The sequence below is a fragment of the Hippoglossus hippoglossus genome, chromosome 3, assembly GCF_009819705.1.
Source record: "Hippoglossus hippoglossus isolate fHipHip1 chromosome 3, fHipHip1.pri, whole genome shotgun sequence".
Classification (NCBI taxonomy): domain Eukaryota; kingdom Metazoa; phylum Chordata; class Actinopteri; order Pleuronectiformes; family Pleuronectidae; genus Hippoglossus; species Hippoglossus hippoglossus.
This window is the reverse complement of record NC_047153.1, coordinates 20,372,942-20,389,565: the sequence shown is the minus strand read 5'-3', so window position 1 is coordinate 20,389,565 and position 16,624 is coordinate 20,372,942. Positions and strand designations below refer to the sequence as shown.

The following is a 16,624-nucleotide window of genomic DNA, read 5'->3' as shown; positions in this document are numbered from 1 at the left end:
TGTCACTGGTATCTGACACAAACACACACACACACAAGCACACACGCCTCTCACTGGTCGTTTTGTACTCTCACAGTTTTGGCGACAAAACAGGAGCCGAGAGAGAGAGCGACATTAAGTTTCGAATGGAATTTACTCATGTATTTGGTGAAGTTAACTATATTACTATGAATTGGAGATTTTGAAATCCAAAAATGTTCAATCAATTAATCGATGCATAAACCAATCAATCAAATCGGATTTGTAACAGTCTGCTATAAAAGGATATTTTGAGAATGTAATTTTTCACTTGTGAAATAAGAAATAATCATTTGAATTCTGACAATTTTCCTGAAAGTTGCATTCCGCCCATAAACAATGCACGTGTCAGAGTTACTGCTAATGTGAGCTTGATGTAAATGTAATGTCTTTTTCCACTGAGGTAAACATTGATTTTCTCTCTGTGAGAACACCACATGCTGTTCTGTCGTCTGGTTGACAAAGCTGCTGCTCAAGGACGATCTGCTGCCGCATTAAACTTGTTGCTCACTACAGAAACTACAGGTGTCAAATTCAACCAGAACAGAAATCTGCAGAACAAACCACTCTAATAATCTAATATTGCGCAGCTCCTGATGATCCATATCCTAATCCACCACCTCAAATGTTTTCTGTATTACTGTGGTTACTTCTGTTCTACTTGCACACAGAGAAAGATCGGCTTGATAAATAACCTGGTATCTATGGTTCAGCCAAGTGGACTTGAAGAGAAAAAAAAAACATCTTTTGTGTCGGCACTGCAAATACCCAGATCCAGCTGGCGTGCACATGGCTGCAGATGGTTTCTGCTGCAGCTACAATCCCATCAAACCACACGGCCATACAGCTCTGCTGCCGTTCCTCAGTCTGCACACTCGTTGATTCTTAAGACACCAGTTGAGCAGGCTGTAGTTTACTAAGGGCTTTCACTCTGGACTGGGGCTTTTTGAAAATCTTACAGTTCTACCAAAGCATACACACCACCCTCTACACTGTGTGTGTGTGTGTGTGTGTGTGTGTGTGTGTGTGTGTGTGTGTGTGTGTGTGTGTGTGTGTGTGTGTGTGTGTGTGTGTGTGTGTGTGTGTGTGTGTGTGTGTGTGTGTGAGAGAGATTGTTTTTGTATAACAGTAAGGAATTTGTGAGACTCTTATCGTGGAGATTTTTTTTTTAAGTCAGAACAGGTAGACTGCTTTTTCTCCTCAGGTAGTTTGTGCTGCGTGCACACACACTAACACACACACACACACACACGAGCACACATACGCTGTCACTATGTTTTTCCAACATTATTGATAGCAAAGTGTTCATTTTACATGTGCAAACAGCAAAATAAACAATACAACCTGAGGATTCACACACCGTCACACACCTGCAGCTGCTGCGAACAGAGTGAAACACAGCACATTGTCTCCTTCTAACTGCCTCAGTCTCATTTGTCCTGTCACTTCTCATGGTAACATGAAGCATCCCAAACTTTATTGTGCAGTGCTCTCTGTCTCTCTCACAAACACATTGACCCATCTGTCATAGTTGGACCAGCCCTCTGCAGCACCTGCAAAACTCCTGCCCAGATGGCACCAATATCCCTGGACTGCAGAGGCAGTGACTCATTACAGTGGCCAAGAGTGTCGGGAAATGGGTCCGATCCTTATATTCTACTATTTGACTTTGACAACAGTATTAAGCAGAACATCCCACTATCAGGAGCCATATGTTTTTGATCATAAGGGTCATTCTACCCTGACACGGTTTATGGTGGACAGGTCTCACTCGTATAAATGAGAACAAACCTTGCTCTCCTGCGTCTGTGAGCATCACAGGCACAGCCGACTGTCAGTTACTGTTATGTAAAAAACATGAATCAGACAGGACTCGTATAAAATCAGAAACTTTAACTGAATCCCTGAGCTCAGTGTACACAGACAACCAACCAGGCCTCGCAGGGACACACACACACCTCACTCTCTCTTTTCACACACACCCACCAGCAGGAACACGAGGCATGTGGAGTGTATTAACATACTGGAACTGAATCAGGAAAGTTCTGAATTTTAAAGATACTTGAGACGGCAGATTGTAACCCTTTCACTTCTGCCTCCACTCTAAGTGTGGAACCTGGAACTGGAAAATATATTAGGACACACTTATCTTCAATTATTTTATTATGCGATAATGTACATGAACGAATCTTCCATGATAACAATAGGAGCCCAAAGTACCACCTTGTCATATTCTTTACCAGCAAACAAAATGAGTTTCCACACAACAACCCTGTGAGTGTGTGTTTCCAGTTCTACCCTCAGACACACAGTGTGCGCGGTGGAGGCTGCAGTGCGACAGTGACAGCGAGTGAGTAATTCATGTTAAACCAGCTAAACATGATAAAAAAAATGTTTAGGTGTGTAAAACGTGAGCAGAATACCAAGTAAGTCAGATATTGATTCTGCGCTTAGAGGAAAATAAAGTGCACAGTGATACATTTATTCCACAGCATTTTAAATCCTGAATGTTTTGTGGAAAAAGCAGATGTGTTATTAAAAACTGGAAAAAAAAGAAAAGAAGCTATGTTGTGGGACTTTGCTTTTAGAGCAGGTGATTTAGAGCTGCAGAAACATCCATGCTGAATAAATCACTATGCTGCAAAAAGACTAATTCAGATGATGTTTTCTGTGTCGCAGCAACTATGCTCATTTTTGTTTTGGATCCGATCCACAGTTCATCACAGGAATCCACAAAAAAAAACGCACACTGACACTGTTTAACCTCACATTCCTCTCCGTCCATCTCAATTACCAGCTACACCGTTACTCCTCGCCACTCGCCATTTACTTCCAATCAAACGCTCCTGATCGAGATCGGCGAGGACTGAACTTTTCTGTACGTTCCCTGGAGCGTGCAGGCGACGAAGCCTTTAGAACGTCTGAAACACACGGAGTTGATGTGCTGTGATTACGCCCCATTGTTGCAGCTGTTGTGGCATTACATGCGGGCACTTGTGAGTGCCACCTCTGCTGGAAGCCGCCGACCGGCTTTTCTTTTGGGATCAGTGGGCGTGTCCTTGCCGGGTTTTAGGTGGGCACCGGAGCATGTCTAAAACCTCACGAGTATTTGGCCTGACGTACCGCCCCCCCCCTGTTCTCTCCCTCACTGCCCCTCCTCCGTTCCTGCACTGCGATCCACACACTGCCAAGGTCACCGGATTAGCATGCATGAGGGAAAGTGCACAATATTCGCCAAACATAAACCAAACGTAAACGGGAAAGGACACTGTGTACACTGAGCATAATCAGCGTGCTCAACAGCTCGGCTTAAATGGGCATTTTGCTTTCTACTGCACAGACACACATGAGACAGACGTCCCTTCTCACGTCAAACTCTCTGCAGGAGAGCAAATATAATGCAACCTTATTCCCAGTGACAGTATAATGCAGTGGATGCACCGGAGTCCCAGCTTTAAACAGGAGAAACAACAGTGAGCTTGCCAAACGCTCTCACCAGCTCATTAAGGTAAACTGTTCTATTAAGTGCTGAAGCTGAATTACTTCCTCACTTGTTCCACGTGAGAGAAAACTAAAGTAAAACAAAATCACCTCCTCAGCACCGAGCAGAGTTTCTGATAACCAACAGTGTTACATGCGGCACGCCGAACCAATGCTCGCTGCTTCCAGTCCCATGATCCTTTGTGCTGCCTCTCTGCACAAGAGCCATAATGAAAAACAGACAAGCTCTCCCACTGCAGCGACCACAAAAACCTCCACTCATTGCACACGAGAGATTAGCCCGCTCATTAGCAGAGAAGCAAGGAGCGAGAGGAGAGAAGACGGACAAAAAGAAAAGAGTCCTCACTCGAGAAAACAGCTCAGGTCGCCTTTTCCTACAGACCAGAGAAACGAGACATTTTAAGTGGTGAGCAGCTTCTCATGTTTAGTATAAGACATGTGCATTAAACTGTAGCTATATGGCTGTGTATTGGCAAGGACATGCATGGTTTGTATATATCACGTTATGATACAAATGTATAAAATGAGAGCCTAAAATACAACTTACTGTGTACCACCTTGATGTACATTGCATAGTATTGATAACTCTGCTATTATCACAATGCAACGTTGTCGGTCACAAAGCACTGTGGCTTTTGAACTTATTCCATGCTTACACATCCGTTTCTCCTCACTGCAACACATTGAATCCACATCTGTTTATATCAGTGCACATTTTCCACAGCGGCACCCCCGATGGTTCCCAGTGAGAGGCCGCTCTGCACCGCTTTCCTCACATTTATGTTTAAATAAAACTATCGATAGAAGAGGCAGGACTACTGATACTCTATCGAGGAAAAAAGATATTGCAATAGTTAGCTGTACCGATATTTTTTTGCACAGCCCTATAGTTGTGTATGTGGATTGTACAGTTTATAATGTGAGCGATGCTGCAGACCCTGTTTATGTAAAGCTGTATCCTTAATGAAAACAGGTTACTCTTAGTGTCAGTGATGTTTTAAAAGGATGTTCTTACACCGAATCATCAGCTGAAAAGCGTGTCGTCTCACACTACTACTTATGCTCTCAAGCCGCAATGATCTCAATCATGAATTTTAGATTAGCAACGCTCAATGGAGTTAAGCAAAGTGAGGGAGGGGAGAGAGAAACATCAGCAGTTTGCTTAACACTTAGCTGCTGGGAACCAGCTTTGGGCCAATTTAATCCATTTAGTTCTTTGAGAAACAAGTTAAATGGCTCAAGTATGTGAAAGGTTGTTCTCGGGGTATGAGCGATGCCAAAGTGGGAGACGGTGCGTGTGGATTACGGCACGATGCCTCGCTGAGTTGGCCAAGGAGTGAAGAAAACATCAGACTGCTGTTTTCGGAGGGAGGGAACTTCAAACACAGAAAGGCAGTGGTTACAGGAGCCAAAACACCCCTGCATCCACATAGACCTGTACTTTGGTTGTTGCTGGATCGGCATATTTGCCTGTGTGAGTACCTCTGACACCACAGACATAAAAATACAGGAACCAGAGAGCCAATTTAAAGAAACATGATGATGAACAGTCCTTTTTTTACAGCTACAACACAGGATGTTAAAAAAATAAGTGTTAAGTGACACTTCCCTGAAAAGCAATTTCCCCAGTCTGCCAAACAGCCGAACAACAACCTGATTCCCCGACTCCCTCCTGTATTTGTCATAAGCTCCCATAATGCATCAATCAATTACCCAAAAAGCTGTCAGCTAAACAAATAGAGAGAAACAGCGACATGTTTTTTAAAATTATGAAAGCTTAATCCACAGCTATTATAATGAGGAGCGCTGCAGTGCGTGCGTGAGTAATTACATGCAGTGGTGAAGTCAGGTGGAAAAAGGGTCCGCTACTCACTCAGCGGATTCACCAGGAGACACGCAAGGTTTATGTTTGTGAGGTCGACTGTTGCACTCAGCTGAACAGTATCAAACAGTGGAATTAGACTCAAAAAGGGAGGAAGAGCCGAGTGAGCCGAGTAATGCACGATGTCAGACAATATGTGTGGTGCAACAGTTTGTAGGCCCCAAACTGTCACACTTTGTTGGTGCGTCAGTCTGAGGAGTTGCATGTTATTTCCGAGCACACTTCTCCCCGTCGAGCCTCAGAGTGTAAAAACAACAAAACAGCAAATTTTGTAACAAAGTGACATCTAATCTTGAAATAATTGCCTGCACTTTAGAGAGGGGGTGTTTGTAGTCCAAGCAACTTCAAATTGGCCTGTGTGTGTGTGTGTGTGTGTGTGTGTGTGTGTGTGTGTGTGTGTGTGTGTGTGTGTGTGTGTGTGTGTGTGTGTGTGTGTGTGTACACATCAGGGGCCAACAGGCACTTGTACTCTACGAATACACTGTTGCAATGGCTGCTTCACTACACATCACTAACGCACGGCTATGTTTGCTGTGTTTCTCCACCATTGACCCAAATTATGTTTTTAATTGTTGTTACACTTGTCAAGCTTCCCAATTTTGTACGGCATATTACAAAGAAAACTGTGGAGGATTTATCCCTCAAAATTATTAGGAGGCATCAAGAAGAAAAAACAGGCTTTGCAGGTCTTGACTGTAACTGTTGACTTTGGCTGCTTAAACTATAACAGTTGGAGCCGACTTCTCAGCTGAAGACGGCGTTACCGTAAATTTGAGATAATAGAATTGCCCAGAGTGACTTTATTTTTCAAGCTAGCTAATTAAAAACACTGACAACTATGAAAATCGACCATAATTGTGCTATTGATTGCTACATATATGGCACTGTGTATAAGACAGAGGCTGAAGCTACATGTCTGAGGCCACCAGTTACTTATTTTGTTTAACCTGTAATCACACTAAAATAGCATGTTTTTAGCAATGGTTGCAACAGCCCAACCCACAGAATTCATTCAATCTATGGTGGTCGCGGGGGGGGGATTTCAAGTGACAGGTACACAGACTTAAGAGTTAAAGACACGTTCTACTACATTGCATGTCACTTGTGGGTACGCTCTCAACTGCAGCATAAACTATGAGGTCTGACTGTTTGCATGGACAGTAAAAACTTTATGGACGATAGCACGAGCATAGCTATACACAGCTATACAATGCAGCAATTGAGCAAAACACCAAGTTCTATTGATAACAAGTTTGTCAGGTATTCATTTAGACTTACTGTATGGGAAACTGATGCGCGGTGTGACATCCTCCTCCGTGGCCATCCCTGATTGGAAGTAGGTAGCCAATAACAGCATAGCAGCGAGGAGAGAGTGGACAGTCACAGCTAGCGTCCACATGGTTACTGGATCCTCTCACACAGACATAAACAAATGCACGCTGCTTGCTAAGATTCCTTGGTTTTCATTAAGCTCCTGGACTGCAGAGCTTTATTTTTTCACTCTCATCTTCCCGCAGGCTGAGGGGGGGAGGGGTGAGGGGTGAGGGAACGTGTTCTTGACTTGATTCTTGTACTCCCAGTGGTCCTTACACACGGTTAGTAGACTCTTATCACAGAGAAGAGGAATCCTTTCTGGATTAAAAGCTGCTGGTTTTCATCCACTCGTAGTAGCTCTGCGATGGATCAGCGCTAAGCTCCGACCAGTGGCCACTTAGTAAAAGTCATTTTGGATCTGTGGAGAGAAGAGAGAGAAGCGGCTTCTTTAGGTTTGATCCAAAAACAAGTTTAAAAGAAAAAGATGAAACACGAGCGTGAATAACAGATCTTTTTCCAAACTCCTAACGCAACAGCAAACAACTACAAAAGCAAAAAGAGTTGATAGATGTGGCGATGGGTTAATCTCGAGGATGGTGAGGAACAGTAACACAACAGATGACTTATCTGTTCTGACAGGAAACGTTGGCATCACCCAAAGATGACTTGCCTCATCTCTCAGAGCCGACACTTTAATATTTAAGAGTAGCACACTGGTGACTCCAGCTTAAGCCGTGAAGACTAAAACAACTATTTGTGCTTTCAGCATTTACTGTCATCGCACTGCCAGAGAAGTAAAACTCAGCTAAAGGGGTCATTCAGACCACCAGCCAGCAACGTAAACACACTCATCACATTGTAGCTGGGAGGGTTTAGGAAACTTTATAATTTAAGTGAATGTCTTGATTTGCCGTTTGCACTGCAGCCCACAAAGTTTCTCTGTGAGATAAAGCGTCCGTTTGATTTTGTTTTAATCTCTATATTTAATTAAGCCATCATAAACAATTGGTAAGAGATAATGGAGAAGATCCTGTGGGAGCTTGGCTCTAATTTTGTGGTATGTGGAGAAATAAATTAAAGAACAGCGACTCCCAAGACCACTCTGTAATTTGTTTCAAAGAGGCGCAGTGAACATGACTCCGACTTTTATTGGCTTCAGTGTGAGTGTGCAAATAAGGTGCACGTTATGTAGCTATATATGCTGAGATTGTATTTAGTAGGGGGTCAGCTTTCTTGGAAGAAACCTCCCATCTGTTTCTTTCTTTTTTGTTAAAAAAAAAATACAGAAGATAAATCTGTGTACCTCTTTTGAAACTTCATTATTAAAACTAGAGTGGTGCATAGCTTCGCCAAGACCCAACAGTCTCCTTATGAAAACACATTTTAATTCAAAAGCCTGATTATTTATCATCAAGCTCTATAAATCCCTGGGAACACAACACACTATCTCGAAAGTGAAAAAAGATTCCTGGATCCATCCATGGGAAATATGGGCCAAAAAAGAACCCCTTAAATTTGGGGAGGATTACAATTTATGGGGTTCTTTTTTGGACCATATTTCCCATCCTCCCACTAAGTTTTGTGGTAATTTGTCCAGTAACATTGGTGTAATGAGGCTACCTAATAAACAAACCATTTGCAAAATGAAAACTCCTTGCCGGAGGTGATAAATCATGAAATTATCTCTTGGTACTTCTTAGACCTGCTATGAGTTAGTTTTTGATACTCCGATACAGTACCATCAAAGTGTAAACACAACACTGACCTGAAGTTGTTAGCAAACAGCTGCATATGTCCACATCCTAGCCACGTTAGCATGCATTTAGAGTGTGGAGATTGTTTATGACCACCTGATGAATTTTTGTCAATATTCATTCTTCTAAGAAATATTTGAATTATTCCAGTTTTGCATCCACCACATGTTCGACACGTCATTCACATGCTCACTTGTAAACACGCTGTGAATTTTCAGAAAATGTCAGGAAGATGTCCGGACTTCAGTGCATGCCTGAAAGCAAAGTAGTGACCCATGTTTTCTATGATAGCCACCACTGCCAGAAACACCGACACTCACATGGTACAAAGTCAACAGTATACCAGGAGAAGCACAGACACCTTAGTTCAGTGAGAATACAACTCTGCTCCTGGGATACAAAACAACTCACTACTCCTTATTTGGCTGACAGCGCTGGATGTCTCCCCCGAGCTCCCACATACATGGTGACGTTTACAAAGTAAACACTGGAGAGCACATGGCGTCTCTGCTTGAGAGCTTGCATCACTGCAACAACTCCCTAAAGACCTCTCTCAAATATTTACGGTAGCTAATAAATCCAACAACAGCGCAAGACAAGCGGGGGTCAGCGAGTGGCCCCTGCTCGTCTGGTGAGATGGAGCCCTGCTGGGGAGGACCTTTTTAAACTTCTGGTAAACCTGGTTAAACAACAACTATGTGCAGGATAAACAGATTTACAACCACGTCTCTAACAGGGAAGCTGGATGAGACTGGCAGCTCACTGACTGAATGACCTGTTGACTTTGTGGCTGGTAGCAGGCAGATTGTAGTTGACTGACAGGCAGTGCTCCTGCTGAAGAACGGATATTTTTGAAGGATAGGTGGAAGGTTGTCTGTCTCACCTTTTCCCTGGCAACACAGATTGCACAAGTTCTACTGAATAAAACACCCTTTTCCTCTTAACTCTGCATCCGTGTCTTGCTGTCACACCCTTGTCTCTCACAATTCCCAGGTTCTTGAGCAATGAACCCATGTGTCACTCTTCGCTTCACTAGCAACTGCTCCAGTGAAGCTAGCTGAGTCACGAGAGGCTTAAAACCCCAGCCATGTTCCTGTAACATCTCCCTCCTCCTCCTCCTCTGCTGGTCCCACTCATGCCTGCTGAGACTGCAACAACAAGCATGGCAGCCCAGCGCATATCCTTATGTAACTCCAGAGGCCTTTAAAACTTTAATGAAAAGAGACGGGTGCTGCTGGGGAGGGTTTTCTGTCTCTCTGAGGAGTTGGGAATGATGAATTATTTTGGGGTAATTCTCTATGGCCGTAATGCGTAAAGGAATACCTTAACACTCCTGCATTGACCTTTCAGTGTCCGAAAAAGTTGTTATTCCAACAGACTTACTTTGGTTACGACGCAGAGTTCTGATGTCCAGGTATTGGTGCTCAACTTAAGAGTTTAAAGGCCTGAATAAATGCCATACACATATTTTATTCTCATTGATTAGTTCCGGATTGCCATATTATCACAACCCTAACCACTTTTTTAATTCTTCTCCATCAATGTACCAAAACAAAAACATACCTACAGATTTCAAGGACACCTGAAAAACTTTTAAAGTAAAATTTTGATAAATTCAACAGACATTTAACAACAAAACAAAAAGTTAGCGTGCCGAGTCGTAAATAAGTGATGTCAATATAAAGAGGCCCCTGTAGCAGAGTGTGAAATTTAAGGTATCTGGGGAATCCAAAGCACAGGATGACTCATGGGTGTGATGCCTAAAATGTTCATCTAACTGAGGCCAGCACCTGAGGAGGACAAGACGGATGTTCCAGAACCCAGAGGCAGATCCGTGGGGGGCTTAGCAAGGGCACAAAGGGCATGTAAACTCATGTAATACTGCACTTGTTCTGTTTTCTTTTACATATTTTTGGCTTGACAACCGTGTCCCAAGTACATGCATTTTAGTCAAATTAATCATGTAGAGTCCTAATCCATTCTGAGGACCAATGAAGCCCGGATCTGAAGAGAAAAAGTATTAAATATTAATAAGTATTAAATCATGATTGACAGCAAGTACTTGAGCAAAGGAAGTGATCTTATTAGAAACAACAGTTGTGGGATTTATAGGACTAGAGCTCTTTTCTGCTGCTACAGACAACCCAGTATGGTCAGTGCCACAGGACCCATCTGCTTGCCGAGGGGAGGGTCTGCTGCAACTTGTGTCCATGCAGAGGGGATCTGGTGCCATATTGCTTCAGGCTACGGATTCATTAACCTTTCTAACCGCCCGCAACCCAGAGGATCCCTATTAATACCTGCATCTGTTCAGAGAGAAAAAGGATGTGACAGATACATTGGACGACGCACTCTGTGCCAGGTCATAGCAAGTTCAATAGAGGGGGAGCAGAAAGAATGCTAACCACTTGGCTAGCTTGGAGTACACGACTTGGCTTTGCGTTCCACCACCATCTCCCAATAACTCATCTCTGAGAAGTGACTTGTCTCTCATTTAGTCTTTGGCACAGACCGAGGCACTTATGGAGATGATCAGCAGCAGCCAGGCACGACCCTGTGATGATAGTACTATCACAGATCTTGACATGAGGCTACATTATGTTGCAGTCAAATCCATTAACAGTATTGTTAAACACCAAAGTGATGGGGAACTATGAATGCATCTTACTTTTTGCCACGTTTAAAAGGTGACGTTGTGAGAACTTATCCAAAAAGGTAATTGTTTTACTTTAGGCATGATTTAAAAGTAAATTTTTTCCACATGTGACCTTAAAAACAACATAGCCCCTTTGGTCTAAATGACTCTCCAGGATTTATGGAGCCATTATGTTGGGCAAAAAAGACTTCAGGAGGTGACTGACAAGGCAGAGACTCCTTGCTGTGTCTGTCATTATAACTCACACTTATTGCTTCGCTGAGTGGGGCAGTGCATGATTGCTTTCAAAGCAGGGAGATGGGAGGAGGTTTAAACCCCCCCACCTCAATAAAAGAAAAATCAATGGTTGACCATCAAATGACTATAGCTCTTTTTCAGACATGACCTGCGGGTAAAATCCGGAGAATTGGCTACGGAGTTTACCCGCAGTTTGCCTTCCACACATGCACAACAAGGGGGAGGCTCACAGACACGTTCACAACAGCAAGAAATCCTCCACATTATTCAGGCGAGAAAGCGAAGCCGTCGGATGCAGCAGGCAGAGGCAGGAAGTGACGTATTAACTTCGCTGCGGAAACCACGTGGTTTTCTTGACAACACAGACACCAGTGTCGGCTCTTATCACCTCAAACTCTCTTGACATCTTCATCTTGAGATTAATTAATACATTTTTTCCATTTTTGTGTGTGTCGCATGATAGAAGCGTCATCAACCCCCCACTCGCTCGCGGTGAATCCAGCGGGGATCCCCTGCTGTGTTCACACATCCGATTCTCCTGACTTTCTACTAGCCAGGCGGAGAAACTCTGCAGATAATCCGGAGCATCTCCCTCGCTTTTTCGCGTTCAGCCCACCACAGTTTTTTGGCAAAGTTAAATAAACCACAACTCCGCCTGAACACAATTTAGTCCATTTGATAAAAAAATAAAACGGGCACTCCAAGGTAAGTAAACTAACTTGAAACTTTTTAAATCCTAAATGGAGTCCGGGTCCGGGTTGGAGGCCACCTATTAGGTACAGCACTGTGCATAATACATTGTGTGAACAAGGGGTACCACGTGTACTCTCGTCCAGCCCGTAGACGTAACGGGAAGTAATGCAGGTTTCAGCTGAGCCGACTGTTCCCAGCACCATGAAATAAGTCTCCTAAATAAATCACGACCGGGTTAAAAATAAACTGTGAAAAACTCTCCCGATAGCAGTCGAGGCAGCAGCAATTGTTTCCTGAGTTGGCAGAGCACATAGTAAATTCATCATCACAGTGACTCAGGAATTTACACAAAGTCTATGTATGAATCAGCATGTCTGGGTGAGGGAGCTCAGGGATAAAGAAGATGTTTGATAAAAGATGAGCAATGATGACATCACTGACAGTAAACTACAGGACACAAACAAATCAGAAGAGGCATGATTTCTAAAATGATTTTCATAGAGAATACATATGTATTATGTGGCCTGTGTCACAGTATCTATCTGATGTCATCATTCCAAAATTTGTAAAAGGGCCTGAAAGACAAGTTAAAAAGTCTGAGGAATTATAAAAACAGGAGGAATACACCAAGATAAGACTGAAATCTCATACTAGCATTTAGTGGAGCGTAAAAAACTAATTGCTTTCTAAGGAATGTATAGGAGCATATGGGTAATACATGTATCAAAGACAAATCTCCAGGATATCCTCTCACAGCAGCTTTCTACTAGTTTTTAATATGGATGCACCACATCGTCATAACTCATAAGCTGCACACAATGCATGTCCTGGAAAAACATCTTTTCATCAAGATACTGTTTTGTTGTTGCTTTTAAAAGGAAATTCCCGCAGAGCAGGAAGTTGAATGCTGATTAAATGTAAACATATTAAAGATATTTTGAAATGGCAACAGAAGAAAAGGAATCAACAACTATCAAGACTGAGCAAAAGCGGCTTGATTTTGTTTACACACACACAAACACAAACAATGTTCATATCATCTCTTCAAAATAATTTGTACCCTGCAGGTTTCTTTTGGCTCTGAAACTGAGGCCTCAGTGTCACTGCACAACAGAAGAGATTTTAACTAGGGATAAAATAAAACTTTTATGCAAGCTCCAACTTTTAGGTCTATAATATGGAACAGATGTTCACTGAAGAGTCGGGATCTTTATGCCTGAAGGCAAACTTCCTCTGAAAGAAACAAATTTGTACAAATGGCACAAGAAGGAAAGAAAAAACGATTTGACTGCTAATCAGTCACCATTGATTCAACATATCTCTCTCCACTTCCTCTATGCAAATGATTTCTCTTAATGAGAGCAAGACGACATAAGTTGCCAGACATTAGATCGATTTACTGCTTTCCCCTGGGTCACAAAGACTGTGAAGATTTTATTAATTAATCAGCAGATCTCAAAAGCTACCGAGAGATTTTTAGACTGTGTATTTTGATGCAAATAAAACTAAAACATGTTTCTGAACATTTTAAATGATCAACCCCTGAATGCACTTCCGAAAACTTTTTAGTCTTATCTCGGAATTAATTATTCACATGATCCCAGAGTGATAAGAGACTTTTCCCTGCATATATTATTAATTATTCACAGAATCATGTTCCTATTGATGACAGCATCCTGCTGTGGTATGTCGCTGAAGCATTGATGATGATTTCAAAGATTATTGTAAAATTTAAAAAATGGTTGTTTTGCACAAAAAAAAAGAAACAGTGCACCAAACTAAATCCCATGATTCTCAGGTCAAATCAAAGCCACATCAAAAATACTCAGGCTACATCCATGCTACTATGTTTGTGTCAGGGTACACAGGAATCTCTATATTAATATCGTTCATCTCCTACACATGGAAGCTTATCATTGTAAAATGCAGACTTTAACTGCAAAGAGCTGTTAGCAAAGACGATGGGGTCAGCAACGCTTGTATTTGATTATCCATGTTGAGGTCTATGCTGGTAGCCGAGGCTAATGCCGCTTGTGTTCTTCTGGAAGGGGTTCGTGTGATATGCTGACGAATTAGCGAAGGCTATGTCTTCGCATCCGGCCAGACTTAAGGCTCTGCGTGGACACCAGGCCTATCCATACCAGAGTAGATGCATTTTTAAAAACATAGCAGTATTGATGTAGCCTGACTCGTTGGTGTTTCACGTTGTCATTGAATAAATAAGGATCTCTTAGCATGACAGACCCTAATATAAGAAAACAATCGGGGTTTGTTGAGCCATGACAAGAATCACACCATTTTAATGAAGTTATAAAAGTGCATATAAACACACTCACTGGCTAATCCCCCTCTTTGCATCAAGTCGCCTTCTCACATGTTAATCAGGTATAAGGCCCTGAATATGCCCTGATTGGATTTGCATGACCCTAAGCGTCCAGACAGATCTGTGTTAATTGTTTAACTACAGTACGTGCACTGTTTCCGTGATCCCGTCATGTCCGTGCCTCACAGTCTAAAGGTGTTCATTAAAATGCAGCCATGACCTCAGACTTTCCTCTGCGGTGCCTCTTAGGTTAGCAAAAGGGCTGGATTCTTTCCGTGGCATCTCTCCCAACGTGCTAAATCTACACTGCGTTGAAATGAAGGGCAAAGAGTGAGATGTGACACTTTCCAGCTCTATCTTATGAGCTCACATGGGATCTGAAGAATTTTCAAAACTCCCTTTTTACATTGGTGTACATACTGCTCAGTTCTGCCGCGCAGGAAAGAGCAATTATCATTTCAAACGAGCGAGTGAAGCACAACTGGCAGAGGAGATAAGTGCTTAAAGGAGAGTTGGGGTCACCCTATTCCCTCTGATACAGACTTGCCCTTGCCTCAAATTATTCTACCCTGACTGGGGAACAGTGGAAGAGCGCTTCTTGAAAGATTTGCAAAGCATCAATTATGAATTATGCATGTCAATCAGAGTGCAGTGTGATAGGAGGCATAATATCCCAGACTTCCACTAGATCATAGTCCGGTTAGAGAAACTATGGCCGTTTTCAGACATGGACTCCGGAAAATTGGTTCCAAACATTCTACAGACTTTACCTTTTTACATTTGAACAATACACCACAATATTGTCTGGGTCAACAGGAAAAAGTCCAGAACATTCAGGTGAGGGTTAGCGCCTGGGCAGAGCTTGCAGGAGGCAGGAGATGACGTATATATTCCACTGCGGAAATCACATCTATTTGTTCACAGCAAATCAACGTTAGCCCTTATTGCCAAAAGCTCTCGAGTTGTGTTGTCTTTCCCATTTTCGTCGCTTTCTTCATCCTGATACATTTGTTTTCTTTTTTCAGTTTTTCATCTTTCACATGTTAGAAACATCAACACGCCCACTTGCTCACAGTGAATCCTGTGGACAGCTGTATTTTCACATGGGCTCAGTCGGATGTTTACCAGGGTGCTGGTGGGAAACACCCTACAGAATGTCTGAAGTAACTAAGTTGGACATTTGCATCCTCACATACAGCCCCTGATAATTTCATGAGATAGTCTGATGTTCAAAGCATGTTGTAAACTACACTTTGGAACCTTAGGAGATGTGCGAGCCACTCCTGAGGAAATCACTTCGCTGGACTTAAAGTAATTGCTATTAGACTATAAACTCACTGGAAAACAGATTACACTAATCTCTTTTTGTTTAAAATGTGCTTCTGGGTTTAAATGCGTACTTTTATCCACTTAGACTAATGATGAAGTGTGCTGACCGATCAGGAAATGATCTTGATTAGAGGCGAACATTTTTCCTCGGGCTGGAACACCACAACAAAAAGAAACAAAAGGAGTTTAAATTTCCAGTTGCTTGTGGCTCTACAGCATGACAGAATGCAATTTAATGATTGTTCAAGCAAAAAAAAAAAAAAAAAGGCATTTCATTTATTTCCCTGCCACTCTGGTCTCGTTGTGACTGATAGAGGAACACTGTTGCTATCAAAGCTGCAAATGGCCACAACACCCCGCGTCTCATTCATCGGCCGGGCTGATGATGAAGTCAGGGGGGACCGTGGACAAACTCTGTGGCGTGACAAAGGAGAGTTGAAGATTTATAGTCTTGTAAACACACAATAGAGGCCTTTGTGAGGTCTGGACCACGCCGTGTTAGCATCACAGTTCATCCTCTAATTATGCCATCAAATCCAAAGACTTGGCTATCCGTAGCAGGTTATTCATCTCATGACTTAAACATGGAGTTGGAGGGGAGCACGATTAATCCCCGCAGTTAAACCGATGTGAGGACTCATTTCCTTACAGGTTTTGACAAGCGGGGCAACAGGATTTAAAAGCGAATCAGATGACGATACTCTGGCTTCACCTTGTCAGACCCACGCTGCAGCCACAAGTACGAATGTCGACGGCCACAACCACGAGCACTGACCACAGAACCGTTCACGTTACGTATCCAGAGCGGGAACATGACACAGTTTGTGTGAGTCGTTTGTCTGGCTTGTCGCTTGAAGGCAGGTGGCTGTTTACTCCCAGCAAACATGTCGGCTTCAAAGAGAACAGCTGTAGCACTT

The 16,624-nt window shown here is 42.7% G+C and overlaps 1 protein-coding gene across 2 annotated transcripts in view; it reads right to left on the bottom strand.

Annotated features, from left to right (window-relative positions):
* Positions 1-16,624, bottom strand: part of LOC117755467 (semaphorin-4B-like) — a 58,946-nt gene that overhangs the window by 27,362 nt on the left and 14,960 nt on the right. For both annotated transcript variants that reach the window (XM_034575324.1, XM_034575315.1), the window contains exon 2: positions 6,680-7,133. In XM_034575324.1, the coding sequence (XP_034431215.1) occupies positions 6,680-6,800 (121 nt within the window). In that variant the 5' untranslated portion in view covers positions 6,801-7,133. The remainder of the gene's footprint in view (positions 1-6,679; positions 7,134-16,624) is intronic.